Genomic DNA, 18941 nt, shown 5'->3' with positions numbered 1-18941 from the left:
CTGATCATTACCATAAGAGACCAAACATTTACATAATACTATGCTAGGTAGCTTTTATTTCATGTCACTCTGACAAAAGAGACATCATATTTACATAAAATAGCATAATATAAAACAAACCAAATATTTTCCAAGTGTTTTTGATTTATGATTCAACTATGGATCCTGCTAACAACCTTAGCCAAAGGCCAGCAGTTTACTGTTACATCTGAGCACTAAGATTTTACTTTAGAAAACCTATCTTTATTACATTTTCTGCTTCTAAAGGACTCTGTGTTTTATATTAAAGTAGGCCAGTTTTGTTCCTCCATGGTGCTTGGCATTTAAAATAAAAGATTAAAAACAAGATAGGGAACTTTTCTGTTTAGAGTTATTCCCTTATAACTGTGTGTGTGTGTGTGTGTGTGTGTGTGTGTGTGTGTGTGAACTTTAAATATTAACTATTTCTTAGCAATCCAAACACATTGTTTCGATTTTAACTAAGCTTCGATGATATACATACATCTAATTTAGCTAATTTTTTTTCCCCCTCATTAGAGAGGAAGTTCAGACTATTTGCATTCCATTATAAAACTCCCCTTCAAATCCCAAAAGGAAGCTTCGAAATGATCCCTGGGGTCTACTGTTTGTGTCTGTGTTCTAGTTTTGCCATTTCTACTCTAATAAATGAGGGTGTTTTTGTATGAACATTCAGAGTTGAAATCCTGGCAGTTGCTTTAGGGAGAATATAAATGCAGAGTGTATCTTAATATCAGGCAGAGGGAGAACTCCCCACTTCTACTTTATAAAGTAAATACAAAGTTAAGGGGGAAGAAACAAATTATTTCCTAATAGGGCCTAAGAATAACATCGTTTTGCATTGGTGCTCAGAGAAGGGGGAGAAAATATTATGGGAATTTTAGAAAAATAGTTTAGAAACTATGCATTTTGATAAACATGTTCTGAGGATTATTGAAAAAGGAAGAAAAAAGTGATCACCCCTTTGTCCTTAGATATTTTGGAAATTTTTGTAAGTATTTTCTAGAATATTTGGAATGATAAAATTAGGTGAAGGAAAAGAAAAAGAACTATAAATAAGGTAGACAAAAATAAACACTTTTATTAAAACCAAATTATGCCACACTTACTGTTACATTAAAAAAAAGTCACTATTTTGATAACCTTGGTAGATTTCATTTCTTTGTAATTAAGAAAGTACATATTTAAAGAATCTGAAAAATGTTGAATTTTATGGTGAAATACCATTATAAAGTACAGTTTACTTTCATTAGAGTTAGATAAATTCTTATTTTATATCTCTAAAATAATTATTTATATGGGCAATTATAGCCAACTTTGGTGTACAATTTCATCAGTGATCATTGTGGTGGTGCTGAGACATAAGATGCCATGAAAAATATTTATTGTTGTATCTTCATTCCCAGAAAAAAGTGTGCTAGCTTAGGAAAGATTTGCCATAATTAGTAAGTACCTTTCTGTTAAACTTAGTGCTCAAGAAAGGGAAGAAGTTTTGCAACACAAAAATGCTAGTACTTTTCTGGAGTATGGATTCAGGATTGATTATATTTTTTCCTTTTCTTTTTAAAAATAAATGAGTCCTTCATAGTTCTTTTACACTCAGATTTCCATACGGTTATGAAAGGATTCTTAAAATATTGCTACAAATTACAGTTTTATATTAGAAGCATTTTAAATATATTATATTTATTTACATATATGTAATATAATATAATATAATATAATATAATAAATTATTATAATATAATATAATATAATATAATATAATAAATTATTATAATATAATATAATAAATATAATATAAATATAAATATAAGCAAATTCATAACTTCTTGCTTTTGGCCAAAACCCCTTTCACTTTCTAGAGTAAAGAAGAGGAAAACCGTAAAGGTTAAGCACCTTAGATGTTTTAAGCAGAATGGAATTCGAATGATTTTTGGAATATAAAAAGCACTTTCCAAATGAATTTTACTTCAGATAGGTGCATTTCTCAGTTAGTTTATTTCATTTTCAGTGTAATCAACTAAAACAAAAAGTAATTATTTGAAAAGTTATGTCTTTTATAAAACAGTAAATAAATCACCTTTCCTAGAGTTGTTCTTAACAAAAAGCAGTATCATTTCAAAACAAAGTACAGAATAAAGAGTCACGTGCCAGGTCTTCTAACTTGAAAGGTCTTTGACTATGTATTCTTAGATGTAGGCAAGCACAGTGACATCTGCCTTTGATTACAGTTACATGGACAAGTTCAAATTCTAGAGCTGTATTTACAACATTTCAACATACACAATGATATTATGTTCTTGGAATATAGCACATGGTGGTTATTTTTAACATAATTATAGATGTCTGGTTGTCTTTGAAATAAATTATTAAAAAAAGACATTCATGGCAAAATCATAATTTTTCATGGTTTAAGTCATGTCTATCTCAGAAAATTCAAAATAAACTGTTTGACTAAAGATTTCTGTTTGTTTCACAGTTGTTTAAATTAACTTTACAGGAACTTTGATATAATTGCTGAACAATTTAGTTTGTGTAACTATTGCTGTTAGGCTTCCATATTGTTAAACATTGATGAGAATGAGAAAATGGGTGTTTGTTAAGAAAATGTAGGAGGGGATACTCACGTAGAAAAACCCAGCATCAGCTATGACCTCTCCTCACAGCACACCAGTATGTGCCGTCAATATCACTGTGGTCATTTTTGTTTCATTTGGCAGATTGTTTTAAATTTCACCACGATGGACCTGTACAAAAGCAGCTTGTGCTGGTACGACTACATCGAAGTGAGGGACGGCCACTGGAGGAAGTCACCCCTCCTGGGTAAGGTCGCTCTGCTCCGGGGGGCGCTGCCCAGACAGCCATCCTGTCGCAGGCAGGCCATGCCTGCAGGAGACACTGACAGCTACAGCGTCGTGGCCAACAGTTTAATTTCTTTCTTTCTTTTTTTTTTGATGTGTTTCTATTGAAGTATAGTTGCTACACAACGTTACATAGGTTTCAAGGGTACAACACAGTGATTCGGCAGCTATATACATTATTAAATCCTCACCCCAACTACTCTAGTTACTATCTATCAACATAGAAAGACATTTAACTTCTATAGTACTTTTTTCAACCCCAGCAAGCTACTCGCAGACAGAGAGATAAAAGGACAGAGCGAACTGGTTGACAGTCGCTGAGTGAGGTCGTATTTGGATCTGAACGTTGCTGTTCAGAATGCCTCTCCCATGTGTTAAGCTTGTGGTGAATCACAATGTTTCTGAGCCTAATTTAAAAATCACAGATTTAGTGAGGAAAGGCGGCAGAGAGTGTGCATGTCTGTGAGGGCAGCAGAATGGGGCGGGCCCATGTTTGGGGGCGGGAAGCTACGCCCAGCACACAGCTCTGCCTAGAGGCGCCTCTCTTGGGCTTCTCGAGAGCCTGTGGGCTGCAAAGAGGCACTTGTGGGTTGTGTCATAGGCTGTAGCTTGGCTTTGGCGCCCCCGAAATCTGCTGCCCACATTTAAACATGGGCCACACTTGGCTGGCATGAAGATCCTCACTGTTCTGTTTTACTTAAAGGTGACGGTGGCCGTAAGCATGCAGGCATTTGCTCTGCACTGACTTCGTTTGAGATTGTACCTTGTCCTTTATTTTTAGAAGTAGTTTTGCTCAGTTGTGTTTATGTGCCAGACAGATCCTCTGTCTTAGCATCTGTAGCCTGTGTATGGATGCTGTTGAATTACAAGTGACAGCAGCTGGGGTGAGCCCAGGGGACTGTAGAAATGTTTAGCAGTAAGGAAAAATCAAGATTGGAGCTCATTTGATCAGTCAGATTGAGGGAAACATTGTCTTGAACACAGAGCCTCTTTGCAGAGATGTAACAAGTGCCCTCATGCGTGGGCTCCGGGGAACACACCCGTCAGGTGCCTGCTGAGGGCCAGCTCCACCAGCCCACCCCGGCGTGGACACTTCCCCATCCATGGCTGTGGGACAGGTCTGCCACCGCTCCACCCTCCACAGTGCCCCGTGAAGTCCTTCCCCACTCTTTCCTCCGAGACCTGCTCCTCAAACCGCAGCTGCCCAGGCTGGCAGCATCCGAATCACTCAGACAGTTTTAGAAATTGGAGACCAAGGACCGCCCCCCCACACATCTGAATTAAAGGCTGCATTTAACAGATTCCTGTGATTCACAGCTTAAGAAATGCACATCACAGCTTAAGAAATGAGTCTCTTTCCACCCCCCTAATCAATCTGCCTCTTAGGGAGACATTTCCTCATCTGTCCTGTTAGTGAGAATTTGTCCTAGGTTCACTACTGTCGTTCACATACTAAAACTGTGTCTGACATCACGGCTGGGACACGCAGAATGGGTGACGATCTGCCATCATGTGTGGAGTGGTTCTGTGTGCATTGCATATTTAATCATTTCATCACCATGTGAAAGCTTAGAGCACCGTGGCAGGCATGCAGTAAGTGATAAGCACTTGGGGAAGGTGAAGGGAAGAAAGAAGTGACAGGCATTACTGTTTGCCATCCTGCCTGCTCCACCCGGATGGTGGCTTCACTGATGGTGCGCAGTGTGTGCAGTAGTGGAAGATCCTCCAAGCGGCCGTGGGCATCCCTGAGGGTCTGCATGGGGGCAGGACACGGGCTGTGTTTGAGCCGAGGCAGAGCTCCTCCCCTGCTACTAGCCAGGCTGACAACAGGACCCCGCTCAGGATCAGTGTGCTTTCTCCTGCTCTGGAGGGGAGGATTTCCCACAGAGGGGTATCGTGTGGCCTTTCACAAATGTCTTTTGAGCTGGCTGTTTCTTAATTCCATGGATGATGACACCATCACCAGCTGGCTAATCTGAGGGCAATGTGCTCCAATATTTTACAAATGGGTGTGAAGAGACTGATTTATTTATCCACCTTTACTAAGTAAGTAAAAGGCATGGCTATGACTCTAGTTACCGTGGATAGACAGAGGAGCCACATCAGGTTATATATATATTTGTAGCTAGTGTGGAAGCAATTTGAATGTAGAATCATATTTAGGAGTCTCTCTTTATTCTTTTCTTTTAGGTAGATTCTGTGGGGACAAATTGCCTGAAATTCTTACCTCCACAGACAGCAGAATGTGGATTGAGTTTCGTAGCAGCAGCAACTGGGTAGGAAAAGGCTTTGCAGCTGTCTATGAAGGCAAGTCACTGAGTTTTAGACATTATATTCTCTTAGACTCTTAACAGAAACATCTTTTTTCTCAGGTTCATTAGAATGTTATTGTAATCACATTTAATTATAAAGATTTTTAAACCTGTGCTGTATGGTTTTTAAAGATGATTTTCAGAAAAATCCTCTGTAAATGGAAAGGCAAGAACAACCTGCTTTATGGTACCAGTGACCATGCAGTTAATATATAAATGTGCTCAGGAATGTGTAGGAAAATAACAGCACATGCACAAGAATTCTTGACTTCAGTTGTGTTTCCATAATATCGAAACATTATGAAGAAATGATTGTTTTCCTTTGTGCTGATTTATCTCTGCTTGGAGCTTGCACTGCTGAAATGCTCCGTTCTAGGAAATCGCATAGAATGTAATTGTGTACATTTCTGAAGCGTGCATTGTCAAAATGAGCCAGTCAGCATTCAAGAAAGAATTTGCTAGATGCTTTGACCTGTACGTCCCTAAAGCAATCACCTGGCCTTGTGCTTCCTGGCTTTAAAGTGGTTTCCTTCTTGCCAGGTCATGGGTAGAGGAGAGCCTTTTTGCTCCCGCCTCTGCTAGCAGAGGAGTTGAGGTGATTTAGAAGACAGATTTCTGCTTCCCTTAAACTCTTAAGGAAGTGGAAGCATTTTGTTTTAAAGGTTAACTGAATGTCAGTGAAGAGGATTACTTGGATGGGGCCACGGATGTTGCGTACGGGATGGTGACCCACTGCTGGAGGCCCAGGGAGCCCAGTGGGCTTCTCTCCTTGTCAGCTAGCATCCCTGAGGTCAAAGGACCAAGAGAAGCAGTTCCGGAAACCATAGAACAAATTCACATACAATAAATTTACGAAATCTCAAAAGGTTTAAACTGTTTTTAAAAAATGCTCTTTTTAGGTGAAGATGTGAATTAACCATGACAAAAAATTATATATTCCTGAGCTAACTTTAATCCATGGTGTATAGTTAAATGACAAGGTTTTGCCATCAAAATATTCGCAACAGTGCAACGAGCCAACTTTGGTTTTTGGAGCCTAGCCTTACAGGCCCTGAACTAAAATGCTCCCTGAGAAGTAAATGGCTTGTGTCAAGTTTGTTTATTTGTGTGTTTTTGCTCTCCCCAGCGATCTGTGGAGGTGAGATACGAAAAAATGAAGGACAGATCCAGTCTCCCAATTATCCCGATGACTACAGGCCAATGAAAGAGTGTGTGTGGCAGATAACAGTGTCTGAGGACTACCACGTGGGTTTGACCTTTCAGTCCTTTGAGGTAACGTCTTTTGGGCAAACTTTAAGGAGCATGTCCTTCACAAATGGCAATGGCATTTAAGGGGATCCTTATTAAATAAGCAAAGAACAGAACCAAATCAGCTTTACAGTCAGCGAAGAAGCAGAGTTGCCCATAAAATGTAATGTGAGAGTCAAAGAGATTTGCTCTTATTGCAGACGTTTTTGAGCAGGTTAAAGTGCGTTTACGTTGTCTGTGCCATTTGAATCGGAACATTTGAGCTACCGACAGCAGCTCCTCTTGACAAATGCACAGGGTTGTTTGTTTTACGAGACTGCTTGAAGGGCCCATTAAATAACAGAACTTTTATTTCTCTTCTAAACTGAGAGATTAAAAGGTAGACTGTCTGTTTTTGTTGGGGGGAAATCCATTTTTCATCTCTACCATTACGCAGAAAATTGTTTATGTCAGAAATAGAGATGTACATGTTCTTAGGAGCTTTTGACTGTGTGGTGAGACGAGGAAGGAATAAACCAAAGGCCGGTCGGCAGTCTGAGCAAAGTCACGTCCAAACCACCACACTGGCTGATGTGAGTCATTTCCAGGGCGCGGGAGGAGCTGTCAGGGATTTGAGGGAAGAGATGGCAGTGTGTCAGGAACCCCGAGTGTAAGTCCAAGAACCAGTCTTGAGATTGAAAGTTCAAGGTGGAGGGATGATGAGATGGTGGTGGTAGGTCCACAGGGCTTACAGACCCAGATGTTGTGATGGGAGGATGTTCTCTCTTCCCAACAAGAAGCTGATTCGCTGTCCCAGTCAGAAGGCAGTAGGGAGCCTCATCTACTGCCAGGCTATCCTTACCACTCAGTGCAGTGACCATGGTGGGGTCTGTCCCCACAAAAGTAAGGGGAACCCAGGCCTCACCCGCCAGCCCAGATAACCTCATGCTCCCACCTGCAAACTGAGTAGTCTATTTCTTTGGTACTTAGGTCTCCCCCTTTGCACATACCATTTAGCTTCCCAGACATGTTTCCTTGAGTCATGAAAAAAGTGATCTTTTCAGCTGTGATCACATGTGGTATTTTATGCTCCTGACCATTTTGCATTTTTTTGGAAAACTTGGCTCTGAGAAGGATTCACACTTGAATTTTGTTATTTCAGTGTAACAGGAAGATTGTAAACATTATTCAAAGGGGCCACTTTATTGTTAATAGAAATTAAAATTAGATAGGATTCACCCACTCTTTGGATCAAAACAATTGGTTCATTGCAAAATTATTTACCTAAGGACCAAATTAGTTGTATTTTGTAATGTTGCAAAAATGAAGAGATGAACTGTCTTTCAATCAGTAATCAATGATTATGGAATTCTCCCATCACAGAAGTGATGTCACAGAATTATCTAAAACCAAATTTCATGCATCTAAGAAACAGAGATACAATTCCTTAGATGCGGAAATGGCTGGCTAGTTGGTTTGTGGTGTTTCTGTTTGTTTTTGAAAAAGCAAAATAGTAAGATTGAAAGGACAAAAATAGGACAGTGTAAGGACACACGGGAAAGATTTTCATCTCTGGCACTTGGAACCATGTGTGGCACAGAGCCATCACTGGATAAATACTGTTAGTTGAGTAAATGGATGATTACGACTAAGCTTTGGGATGGAGGAGACATTGGGTCATAGTTTGGCTGCATTTATTGATTATCTTTATTTCCTGCCCTTTCTCGTTTTGCTTTCTTTCCTAATGTTTCTTCCTCCTGCATTTATATTCTGGACATTTTTGGATGCCTGATAGGCACCCATGTTTAAAAGACTAAAACCAAACCTTTGATTGTCATCTAACTAACTAACCCCACCCCTGCTCATATCTCCCCTGTTTCTGTATTTACTGTTACACAATTTACTGTTCCATATTTAGTGTGTCACTAGTTGCTCAAGGAATATCCCTAATTCCACTTTTCTCTGCAACCCTGAGGTGAATCCGTCAGCGTATTCCATTCGCTTTGTCTTCAGAATCTAACCATTTTATTCCTTCCTCCTGGCCGCCGCCCTGTTCTCACTCCTGCTCCTCTTGGAACTCTGTGAGTGTCCATCTCTGCTCCTCGCCTGCACACCCTGACGTCTGCAGAGCAGCTGGAGTGGGCCTTTGACAGTGTGACTTAGATTGAAGCACAACTCCACTTAAATTCTCCCGCGGGTCCCTCACCTCTAAAATAAAACCCAGATGCAATGGTCACTGACCCAGGCAGTTCACTACAGTCCTGAGCTCACTCTTACCCTTTCTACGGCGGCCCCTCTGATCTTTCCCTTCCCAAAAATGCTGGATTTACATCCCCCATCACGGCACCTGCCACTGACTCCCCTCTTCCTCCAGATCTTGGTTTTCATTCCTTGTGTTTCATTGAAACCCTGCTTGATTGTCACCTCCTCACAGAGTCCTTGCCTGGTAACTGTTTAAAATGTTTTCTTCCCTACCATTGTCTATAAACCTTGTTCTGTTTTATTTTAACCCATTACACTTACAGCTACTGGAAATTATGACGTGGATCTATTTGTTTATGAAGTTACTGTCTGTCTCTCTCAGTAAGATGCAGTCATAACAGGGTAAGGCTCTTGCCTGTCTTCTGGCCCCTGTGTCTCCAACACCACTGGATGCTTGTTAATATTTGATGATGGGAGGGAAGGATGGATGGATTGTATGTGTGCAAGTGCATGATGACTGGTGGGTGGAAGCCAATGTGTCCTTTGTTTATCAACTTTTCCAGGCAAACAGAAGCAAGGAGTGGGAGAACCTGGAATGTAGTATATCTGAATTTAGACTAGAGATCTTGGACTGTAAGAAATTCAGAAGTGACAAGAAATTTATAACATCCTAATATAACATCTAAATCTTCTGCATGAGGGAGCTGAACTCATGCCATTAACCTAGTTCACACAAATGAGCACGAAACCAGCACCCAAACCCAGGGACAGTCCATCTTCCTTGTTTGCAGATTCTGTATTTCCAAATATTCCTGCTCTACTCACTAACATTTAACTGGAGACCCCAAATCAGTACTCAATGTGCTTTCTGGTTCATTCACAGACAGGCTTAGGGTTGTGAAATGTTCGAGTCATCTGTCATCACCTCCCAGCTGTGATGTGCCCGATAGAGCGCGCGTGTGTGTTAGATGATATCATACAGGGGTGCATTTCAGCGCAGTGAGCTGTGAGTTCTGTTAATGAACTGACAACATATATTAAGGAGTCTTCGATAGAAACACACACAAAATAAGATTATGTATGGATTGGTCTACAGGAATTCTGTGACCAGAAACTTGCAGAAAGCTAATCCTGTACTAACCCAGGAACAATGAAATGGTATTCTCTAATTCAGTGTTTTCAGCGGCTTCATGGAATTTAATAACCCAAATACTGAGAGTGACTGTGTGTATTTTTAAATTCATTCTGGTGGCCACTAGTTGGCTTGTCTCATTTAGTCAGTTATCTGTTTATATCTATTTTTTCATAATATATTTTCAATATACAGCTTATGCATTTCAGTTAAAAAAGGAAGTCCTCACTGATTCTCAGTGTATGTGGTTTTGTCTGAAAAAAGTTTTTATTCACTGACGACAGCCTTTATCTTTTTTCAAAAACTGCTTCTATCTTTGTAACTTTTTTATTCTGTGTTGCTCTGTGCCCTTTCAATAAAAGGGGCTCTTAAGATCAACTGTCCATTATTCTGTTGAAACCTACCATAAAGAATTTACTAGGTGTCCATTATTTATATCTTTCTGTGAATTTATGTCATGATTTACCTCTCCTAATGCTACTTGATTTTAATGTAAATACCGAAAGAAAATCTGCACAAGTGCCTTTGTTAATGAATTTCAGGGGTCTTTGATGTTGGAGCAGAAAGGAAATGATTTGAAAGGCAATCGGGGCCTGATACTTCTGTAATCATACTCTTTGGGGAGCCTTTTCTTCTCTAGTAGTGACCGACAGCATTGCTTCTTAAGACCAGGACTGAGATGAGTTTGCACACGGAAGCAGCTTGCGTCGGAGGCCAGTTTGGGGCGCCTGTCTTCTGTTCTGCAGCAGCGCTATTGGTTAGGAAGCCTCCGTGCCACTATTCCACATAAGCCCTTTCAGAATGCGGGAATACGGAGGAGGGCAGGTGGGAGACTGGAAGTGCTTATAGGAATAACCAAAGAAATGTCAATAAAGCAGAAAAAGAGTAAAGTAAACCCAGAGCCATTAAGCTGGTGTTGACATCCCCTCACACGTGAATTTAAGTGGGTTTGGTCCGAGGTACTTGCCGACAGTCTGCACTCTCTGAAGGTTGGGCTTCCCGTCTGGAAAGCACGGTCTCACCCGTCCTCACCACAGGGTGCAACATTCTGGACTGTGTTCAAGGTGCTTATCTGCACACTTTGAGGATTGCCTGACTAAAAACAATCTTCCCCTCCTTTGAATATTTTATGGGTGTGAACTGAGTAAACTAGACTTTGTGAATAAGCTTGGAAGCCAAGATAAGGAGGAGATTGTAATTAGTTTACCTTGTTGTGCTTGCCGTGTACTATTTTTGAATGTTTGGCTAAGACTGGATGTTCTATATTCATTCTTATATTCTTATATACTTATAGTCATGACTACAGAAGAGCATTAAGTAGCTCTTCAGAATTAGGCTATAATTCTACTCTAAACGATTAGTGTGTGTTTGTTTAAACTTACACAAACCCACACAATTCATAGTGGGCAGCATGTGAGCCACACCATCAAGGCCTGTGCACCCCTGTGCCCCAGTCCTGGGAGCGCACGCATCTGCACCCTCTATGGCATCCTGCCCTTTCCTGTCATCACTGCCTTTACTTGTATATTGTACTGCTTGATCAACATGCCTGCTGGTCAGAGATGTGTCTGTTACCACTGTTTAAAACTGCCAGTGTGTATTATCTGGCCATAGTAGGCTTTTAATAAATGTTCGTTAAATTTATGAGTGAGTTAAAAATAATTGTCATGAAGGAAAAAGAAGTCAAGTGGCAGCATTTAAAAACCTGAATCACATGAAAATACACCCAAGCCAGACTCATGATCTTGATTTTTCATGCAATTGAGCATTTTTGAACTGTAATTGTCTATATATTAATATTAATTAAATATTAAATAGTAACTGAAATATCCTTAAATAATAAAATGTCAAATGTGATATAGTAAATTTAAAAAGAATGTTATTAAGCCATTGTGCTTAATATTTTTTTAGTAGTATTTTTTTAGTAGCATTATTTCTCAGATGCCACTTAATTTTTTCCATTATTAAAATTATTTATTTTTAGCAATAAAATACTATTCTACATTGTTTTTATTAGTCATGTTTTTCTTTGACTTCTTCCCCAAAGCAAAAAGAAATGACTTAAGCATTGTTCCAAGTATAGATGATTTTTACTTATATTATCTAAAAATGTTTAATCATTTGTGTAGTTTATTTCATTAATTATATTTTGAAACTACATTCAAATACAGGAGAGGTTTTTAAAATTATTCATAGTAAAACAGATATAAAATTTACCATCTGAACCACTTGTTAAATGCACAGTTCAGTGTGTCCAATGCATTCACATCGCTGTCAGCCATTACCAGCACCTTCTCCAGAGCTCTCTGCATCCTGCAAACCTGAAACTATACCCAGTAAGCACTAACTCTTCATTCGGCCCTCTCCAACCCCTGCAATGGCTCTTCTGCTTTCTGACCCTATGAAGTGGACTCTAGATTCCTCCTGGAAGTAGGGTAGCACAGGACGTGCCAGAATTTGTGACTGGCTTGTCCACCTAGTTGACTCGTGGTTCATCCACACTGTGGCCCATACTGGTAGCTCCCCTTCCTGTTGAGACTGAATACTCCATATGTTTGTTAGTCCTCCACTTCTGGATGTCTGGTTTTCTCCTACCTTGACTATTGTGAACGTTGTGGCAGGAACATACACTGGGTGCAGAAATTCTTTTAGACCCTACTCTTAGTTTTGGGGGTATGTTCCTGGAAGTGAATTGCTGAATGACACAGTGATTCTGTTCCCAGCCCTTCGGAAAAAGTGAGAGTGTTTTCACTGAAACTATTACTAGAAATTTTGGGTGTTCAGAGCTTTTCACAAATAGCAAGGTACCTCAGTGGTGCTTTCAATGTTACATTCATTTGGAAGTCTGGCTGTTGGATGAAGGGAGCGTGTGCATGGGGCCCCTCCAGAATGGCTCCCCTTCAGGGTCAGCTCGCCTGCATGCACCCACAGCAAAGCTCTGCACAGTTGCCATCTTCAGAATGGGAGGCTGACCAATTTGGTTACACTTAATTGATTTTAGTTTTTGCTAAATAAACTCACCAGCTTTCCTGGGCTTCCTTCTAACCCACCAGGAAAGGCATGAGCCCCACGTAGTAAGGAGATCAGACAGTGATCCCTGCTGGCCAGTCTTTCTACTTGTCCCTCTGCCTTGGCTGTATTTGTTCCTACTCCTAATTTCATTTAAGTATCAGTTTCCTAAAAAACCTGCTAGCTCACTATCACTTTCTTCGTATTGTCTATGTACCTATTAGATCCGACTACATTGTGATGAACTTGCCACATTTGTTTGTGTTTGTGCTCTGGTTACCTTAAAGGCTGTAAAAAATCAGCATTATCATTATCAAAACATATTTATTGCATGTGTAGCTGTGCATTGCCACTCAGATAGGCCCCAGGTCTATGAACTGTGTCCATGCTTAACTCAAGAAGAACCTGCTCCTTGTCCTTCCCTCCCTCCCTGCCTTTCTTCCTTCTTTCCTTCTTCTTTTTTTTTTTTTAATAAATCGCTGACTTTGGTGTTCTTTTTCTCATGAAGCTTACAGTTCCTGACATAGTATCAATGAACTTACCTACTTTATAGCTTCAACCATATTTATTATTATCTATACTGTGTATTCATTGATGAAGTAATTGATATAGCTGTAGAAAATGTTACACAAATGACATAAATTTTGATGTGTGCTTGCCATACTTAATATGTAAGAACTACATGGTGCAAAAATAGGTACTGGTACAATTAATCCTAAAATCAGTCATTTTTATCCATTTTACTGGTGCAATATTTATGCTTTGTGTATCATTTAAAATATTTAACCCTCTTATTTTTTACTAAGTCACCAGTGATTATACTATATATTAAAATTTAAAGAAATCTTTTATGTATCTGTTAAAAAAAGTGAGTTTTATATACTTGGAAATATCCATTATACTATTTCTTTTCAATCACGGAACAAACACACGTGTTTTTGTTTCTTTTCAGTAGTGTCTCGTTTTCGTCCTTGTTAGTATTGTCATTTTTGAAAGCAGTGATCTTCTCCAAATGGTAAATAAAATGCTTTAATCTTTTTCTCCCACTTTAGCACTGGTTCTCACAGGAAGCAATGTAATTTTGCTTTTTCATCGCGTGTCCTCACTTCCTTTCCTCTTCTGAGCCAGCTCTCTCTTCCCTCTTCCTCCCAACATGACCCCCGAGTCAGGAGTGGGTCCCTCTGGGGTGCAGGCAGGTGCGGGCAGGGGACTTGCTGAGACCTTTGGTCACTTCCTGCAGCCATGTCCCTTGTTCACTGTTCCTGGTTCACTGTCAAGCTCCGTACCTTGAGAGTTCAACTCTTACCTTATGTGTCCCCTTGGCTGAGGAATGGCCTTCGGTCACCTGGAAATGGCCTCATGTTCATGGAGAAGGCTGATTCTGAAGGGCACGTCTAAGAAACTTGAGAAGGGCCGTGCCTGTAGCTGGCCGATGGGCTTCCATCCTGGGTGCTGCCTGTTCCCTGTCGTCTCTGGTAGCAGCCCCTTAACATCTCTCTGTTTGAACAGCCAGTCTTAAAAATGTGCTCTAAAACTGAGATATTCTTTATAATATTTTCCCATCCTTTCTCATAATTCCACGTGAAGAGAATACATCTTTGGGGAAACAAGCTGGGTTTATGAATCAAACTCACAAGCACCTGCTGATGGAGTAATCCCAAATACCAGCCTTCACCCCATCCTCACCGTGTTTCACTTTATATTTTCCGGTAGAATTTACTTTATAATATGTATGATTTGGTTATCTGTCCTGCTCATTGTTCCTTTGCTGTCTGCCCACCAGCAATAAGCCCCAGGTGGTGAGGTTCTGTCATCTCGCTGAGAGATGCCGGTGGACAGGGAGGGGAGCCCGCATGGAATAGGTCCTGGATTTGTGGGAGCAAACAGGCGAACCCGGGCCCATGGCTGGGAAAAGGGAAGCCCCAGATGTGGTACTTGGAGCACCCAAATCTGTGCTTCGAAATCTAGTTTTTCTGTTTGTCCATATGCTGCCCAATTTGTAGACTATCACTGGCAATGTATCAATGAACTGGAAAATGGATCCTTCAGCCGCCACACCAGGAGGTTCCTGCATTCAGGTTGTGGTTCCAAGGAATGAACATATTCCTCACATTCATTTTGTAGAAGTCCATTAATTGGTGAACCGTGTGTTGAGCCCTAGTCGACAGATGTAATACTTTCCATGGGTCATCATTACTGTGTGCTTTCTTGCTCTGAATATGTAAAGAGTCACTGAGTCTCTTAAGACTTCAGAGCCAGTGCCCATTTTCTATGAAAAAATTAAAAGCAAGATTTTATTTAGAAATTGTCTTGTAATTTTTAATCTAAAATAATTTGTAAATTTGGTTTGTTGTTTTTAGAAGTTCAGGGCTAAAGCATAGGTCCATGAACATCCATTCTTCATAAGGATTTTTAGGTCAGTGGTCATAGCTAACATTCGCATTTAGTTGTTAGAGGAAAGAGATTGAGTTCCTCCAGGTTTATGGGTTGAGAGGACTGTTTTGACGTTAAAGGGACCATTTCAACAAGCCACATTACTCTGGGGAAGGGATAGCCAGTGAGGCCCCCGCCCGGGCTGTAGTTGTTCCACATCGGCTGTGCTAACTCAGGGTGAAGACTCTCATAGCCTGGAAAGAAATGTGATCCCATGTTATCAGGTTGCTCTTCAGAAAAGAGATTTATCACCTAAAGAGTGCACTATTTGCCAATAGAATCTGAATCCAGCTTCTCTAAGAATAAAATAATGGTTTTGTTGATGAACTATGAGCAGTTTTTATAACTGTGTTTCAGAACAAATTATACATTGCTAATAGCATATCTGGCCCAGATTTTCAATGATAACTTCAAGTCTAGATTTTTTTTAAAGCTTTATTTTCCCAAAGAATTACAAGCTGTCCTTTTAACTTTTTCTTAAAAGGCAATTAACTTCTGTCAGTCTTAATTCATGTGGATGCACTGTTGCATAGATTTTCCTTATCTTTCTCTCTGTCTACCAGAATTATACACCTTTATTCATGGGCTCTGTAGATACTACTGTGTACACTAAGGAGAGGTGCCCTCATTTGTATATACAATTTGTAGTATGACCTTGTCAGTACCATGGCACTAAAAATGCACAGCACTCTCTCTATAGAGATAGTTTTATCTGTGAATGAGATATATTCCTACACATTTCCTCTGCTGCAGATTGAAAGGCATGACAACTGTGCATACGACTTCCTTGAGGTTCGAGATGGAAGCAGTGAGCACAGCCCTTTAGTGGGGCGTTTCTGCGGCTATGATAAGCCTGAAGATGTCACATCAACCTCCAATACCTTGTGGATGAAGTTTGTTTCTGATGGAACTGTGAACAAGGCAGGATTTGCTGCTAACTTCTTTAAAGGTAACTTGAAGTAATTTTAAGTGTGAGGTTTTTCTCTGTCAGGGATAAATGTGGATGAAGCTTTGAGTCAGGGGAGAATTAGAGTTAAGTTATATTAAAGGTTGATATATGCACTGCTCATAAGGACATTTTGATGGGGTTTGACGGAAAAGGTTATTGGCCAAATACTAGAATTTAGAACTTTGTTGTGCAAGGTAGGAACTCCATTAGGATATTCTGCCATTTTATTTTTTTTTTAATGAAATAGTCAAAATAGCAAAATCCAGAAAGGGATACACGGAAAAGTATAACTGGCAAAGGATTCATAACCAGGAGGGGCTTCCTGACATGTAGTTCAATTTATTTCTAGGTGGCAGTATTTCTGAACTGTCCCTTAGACAGTAGCATTCCACCTCCTTAGCAGAGTATTCTGACACCTAACATGATAAAGTATGCATCTAGAAAAATCCATAGGCAATTACGTTAAGTGAGTCATTGTGGAATACAATTCTTTTATGGGAAGGAGAACAAAATTTTCTCTAAGATGACTTTTATAAGGCAAATGATGGATTCAGTTAGTTCTACTTGTCAACACTGTGATTGGTGGCTAGACGTGTTCACTGTTGAAGGAACAAGAGTATAAAGGCTCTTCCCTGAGAATTACTGAGGTGTTCACCATGCGGCCCAATACAGAGAGCCTTGCACTTTGACTATGAATTCGAAGTATTCATTAAGATGCACATTTGCTTAAAGTCTCCTCTGTGTGTTATATTTTACAGTAAAAGAAACCTATTAACATTCTGTCATGCAATGTTTATATATTTGGTTATCACAAATGCTTAGTGTGTTTCTGATGCATAATTTCTCTAGTGAATATTGTTTGCTATTTTCCTAACTCACAATAGGTCATTCCTGAAGATTGGGATTATGGAGTACCTCACCATATATGTTTTTTTAAAAATAGCATATATTTTTATATGTTTGCTTTATATGATTTATTATATATAATTTATGTACATATTTATTTTTATATCTGTACATTTTTCAAGTTTCCATATACAAATAAAATAGCATAGTTCATTTAAAACAGCAAAATGTGTTTACCAAAGTATGGAATTACTGTAATTTTTGGCTCAACATGTCTGTATAAAAACACTGAATGCTTCAAATTTGAAGAGGTCCAGTAAGTTTCTGAGTTTCCTTTCTTTTTAGTTTATATTCACCATCATCTATTTCTTAATAATGAAGTTTCTTTAAAAGCATTTTTCAGATATTTAGCGAACTATACTGTGAAATCAACTATGAAGCTATGTTTTTTCCATAAGTTTTTGTGTTTGGTCTGGAAAATCTCTGGGTTTTAATTACCCCTTTGACTTCAAATTCAGTAAAAACACACGTGTCTGCAGTAAGGTGACCTTCAGCTGTAGATTTCGAGTTGCTCTCTTGATTCTTCCCCAGTTCTTAGATCCTCACGGTGCCATGAATTCCTGTGTCCCCATCACGGCTGCTCATTGTCCTCGCGCTTGTCCTTCCGGTTTCATTCAGAGCAACTGAGCATCGTTGTTATCAGATACGGTGCACCTTAGCGCGCGAGAACAAATCCTCCCTGTCCTGACTGCTGCCATCTTTCTAGAGGAAGACGAGTGTGCCAAACCCGACCGTGGGGGCTGTGAGCAGCGGTGTCTGAACACACTGGGCAGCTACACATGCGCGTGCGAGCCGGGCTATGAGCTGGGCCCCGACAGGAGGAGCTGCGAAGGTAGCCGGTCTGTGCAAGGGCCTCCCCGGCCCCCTCTGCCCTTCACCTGGTCCTGGCCTCTGCCTCTTCTGCTCCCTCCCTTCTTCCTCTGCAGTAACCTCGACAAGTAGGGCTCATTGCAGTCTTACTGAATGCCAAAGCCTGCCTAGGCTCTAGTTCCAGGAGCCATCGTGTCCACCCTGGGCTCCTGGCCACCTCGTTCACAACTACCTTTTATATCTCCACATCCTCCTTTCTATGTATAATATATACTTTTTATATAGATATGTTAGATACAGATTTATTATATTAGATATGTTAGACTAATATATATTAGATATGGAGAGCATAGATTTATGTACTATAATATACAATAGCTATATTTTAATCTCTGGCCATACCTAAACTTCTGTCCATCACTTGTTTTTATCTTTGTTATAATTCATGGGCATGTGTCCCTTATACAGAGCAGAGCTCTGAATCTGAGTCCCTTTTTTATCTCCATCATCAGGCACAGCAGACATAAAGCAGGAGCTAAATGTGCTTTATTAAGAAAAGATAAATAAACAAAGACATTTTGTCACGTTTTCTGTATTTCCTCTGCACATGCTAAGATGAAATTTCCTGTGCGATGTTTGTTACCATGCCTTGTGGCCTATTCCTTCAGGATTTACAGCTGATCCTTTTCCATTTCCGTCTCCACCCAGTTACCCAAATCATAGACAAAATAAGTGGGTTGATCTTCCTTCTGCCAGACCTTTCCTCCTTCATTGCACTCTGAAAATTTCTGCCGAAATCATCTTCATACAACTTTTATCAGTTTAACATTATTTATATTTATATACTTATTAAGTTTACTTTTGTGTTTCCCACAAAAATATAAACTCCCTAAAAATGAGTGCCTTGTTCCCTATTGTATCTGTAACAGAGGACGTAATAGTGGCACAATTATTTGCGTAATGATTGAATACCACACCTGTGCTGATCTATTAAAAAAACAGACTGCCCCATTTCTCCTTAAAAACTTCAACTTCTCTGTTATGTAAAAGTCTCCATACTATTAATCTATTAAGTTGCT

General features: G+C 39.8%; 1 protein-coding gene across 2 annotated transcripts in view; it reads left to right on the top strand.

The window, feature by feature from the left end:
- The window catches only part of TLL1 (tolloid like 1), a 184090-nt gene that overhangs the window by 119019 nt on the left and 46130 nt on the right, over positions 1-18941 (top strand). For both annotated transcript variants that reach the window (XM_036889090.2, XM_036889091.2), the window contains exons 10-14: positions 2742-2844; positions 5073-5189; positions 6321-6466; positions 15951-16146; positions 17759-17884. In XM_036889090.2, the coding sequence (XP_036744985.2) occupies positions 2742-2844; positions 5073-5189; positions 6321-6466; positions 15951-16146; positions 17759-17884 (688 nt within the window). The remainder of the gene's footprint in view (positions 1-2741; positions 2845-5072; positions 5190-6320; positions 6467-15950; positions 16147-17758; positions 17885-18941) is intronic.

The sequence above is a fragment of the Manis pentadactyla genome, chromosome 1 (assembly GCF_030020395.1).
Source record: "Manis pentadactyla isolate mManPen7 chromosome 1, mManPen7.hap1, whole genome shotgun sequence".
NCBI lineage: Eukaryota > Metazoa > Chordata > Mammalia > Pholidota > Manidae > Manis > Manis pentadactyla.
The sequence above is the reverse complement of the archived record's forward strand: the minus strand, read 5'-3'. Positions and strand labels throughout refer to the sequence as shown.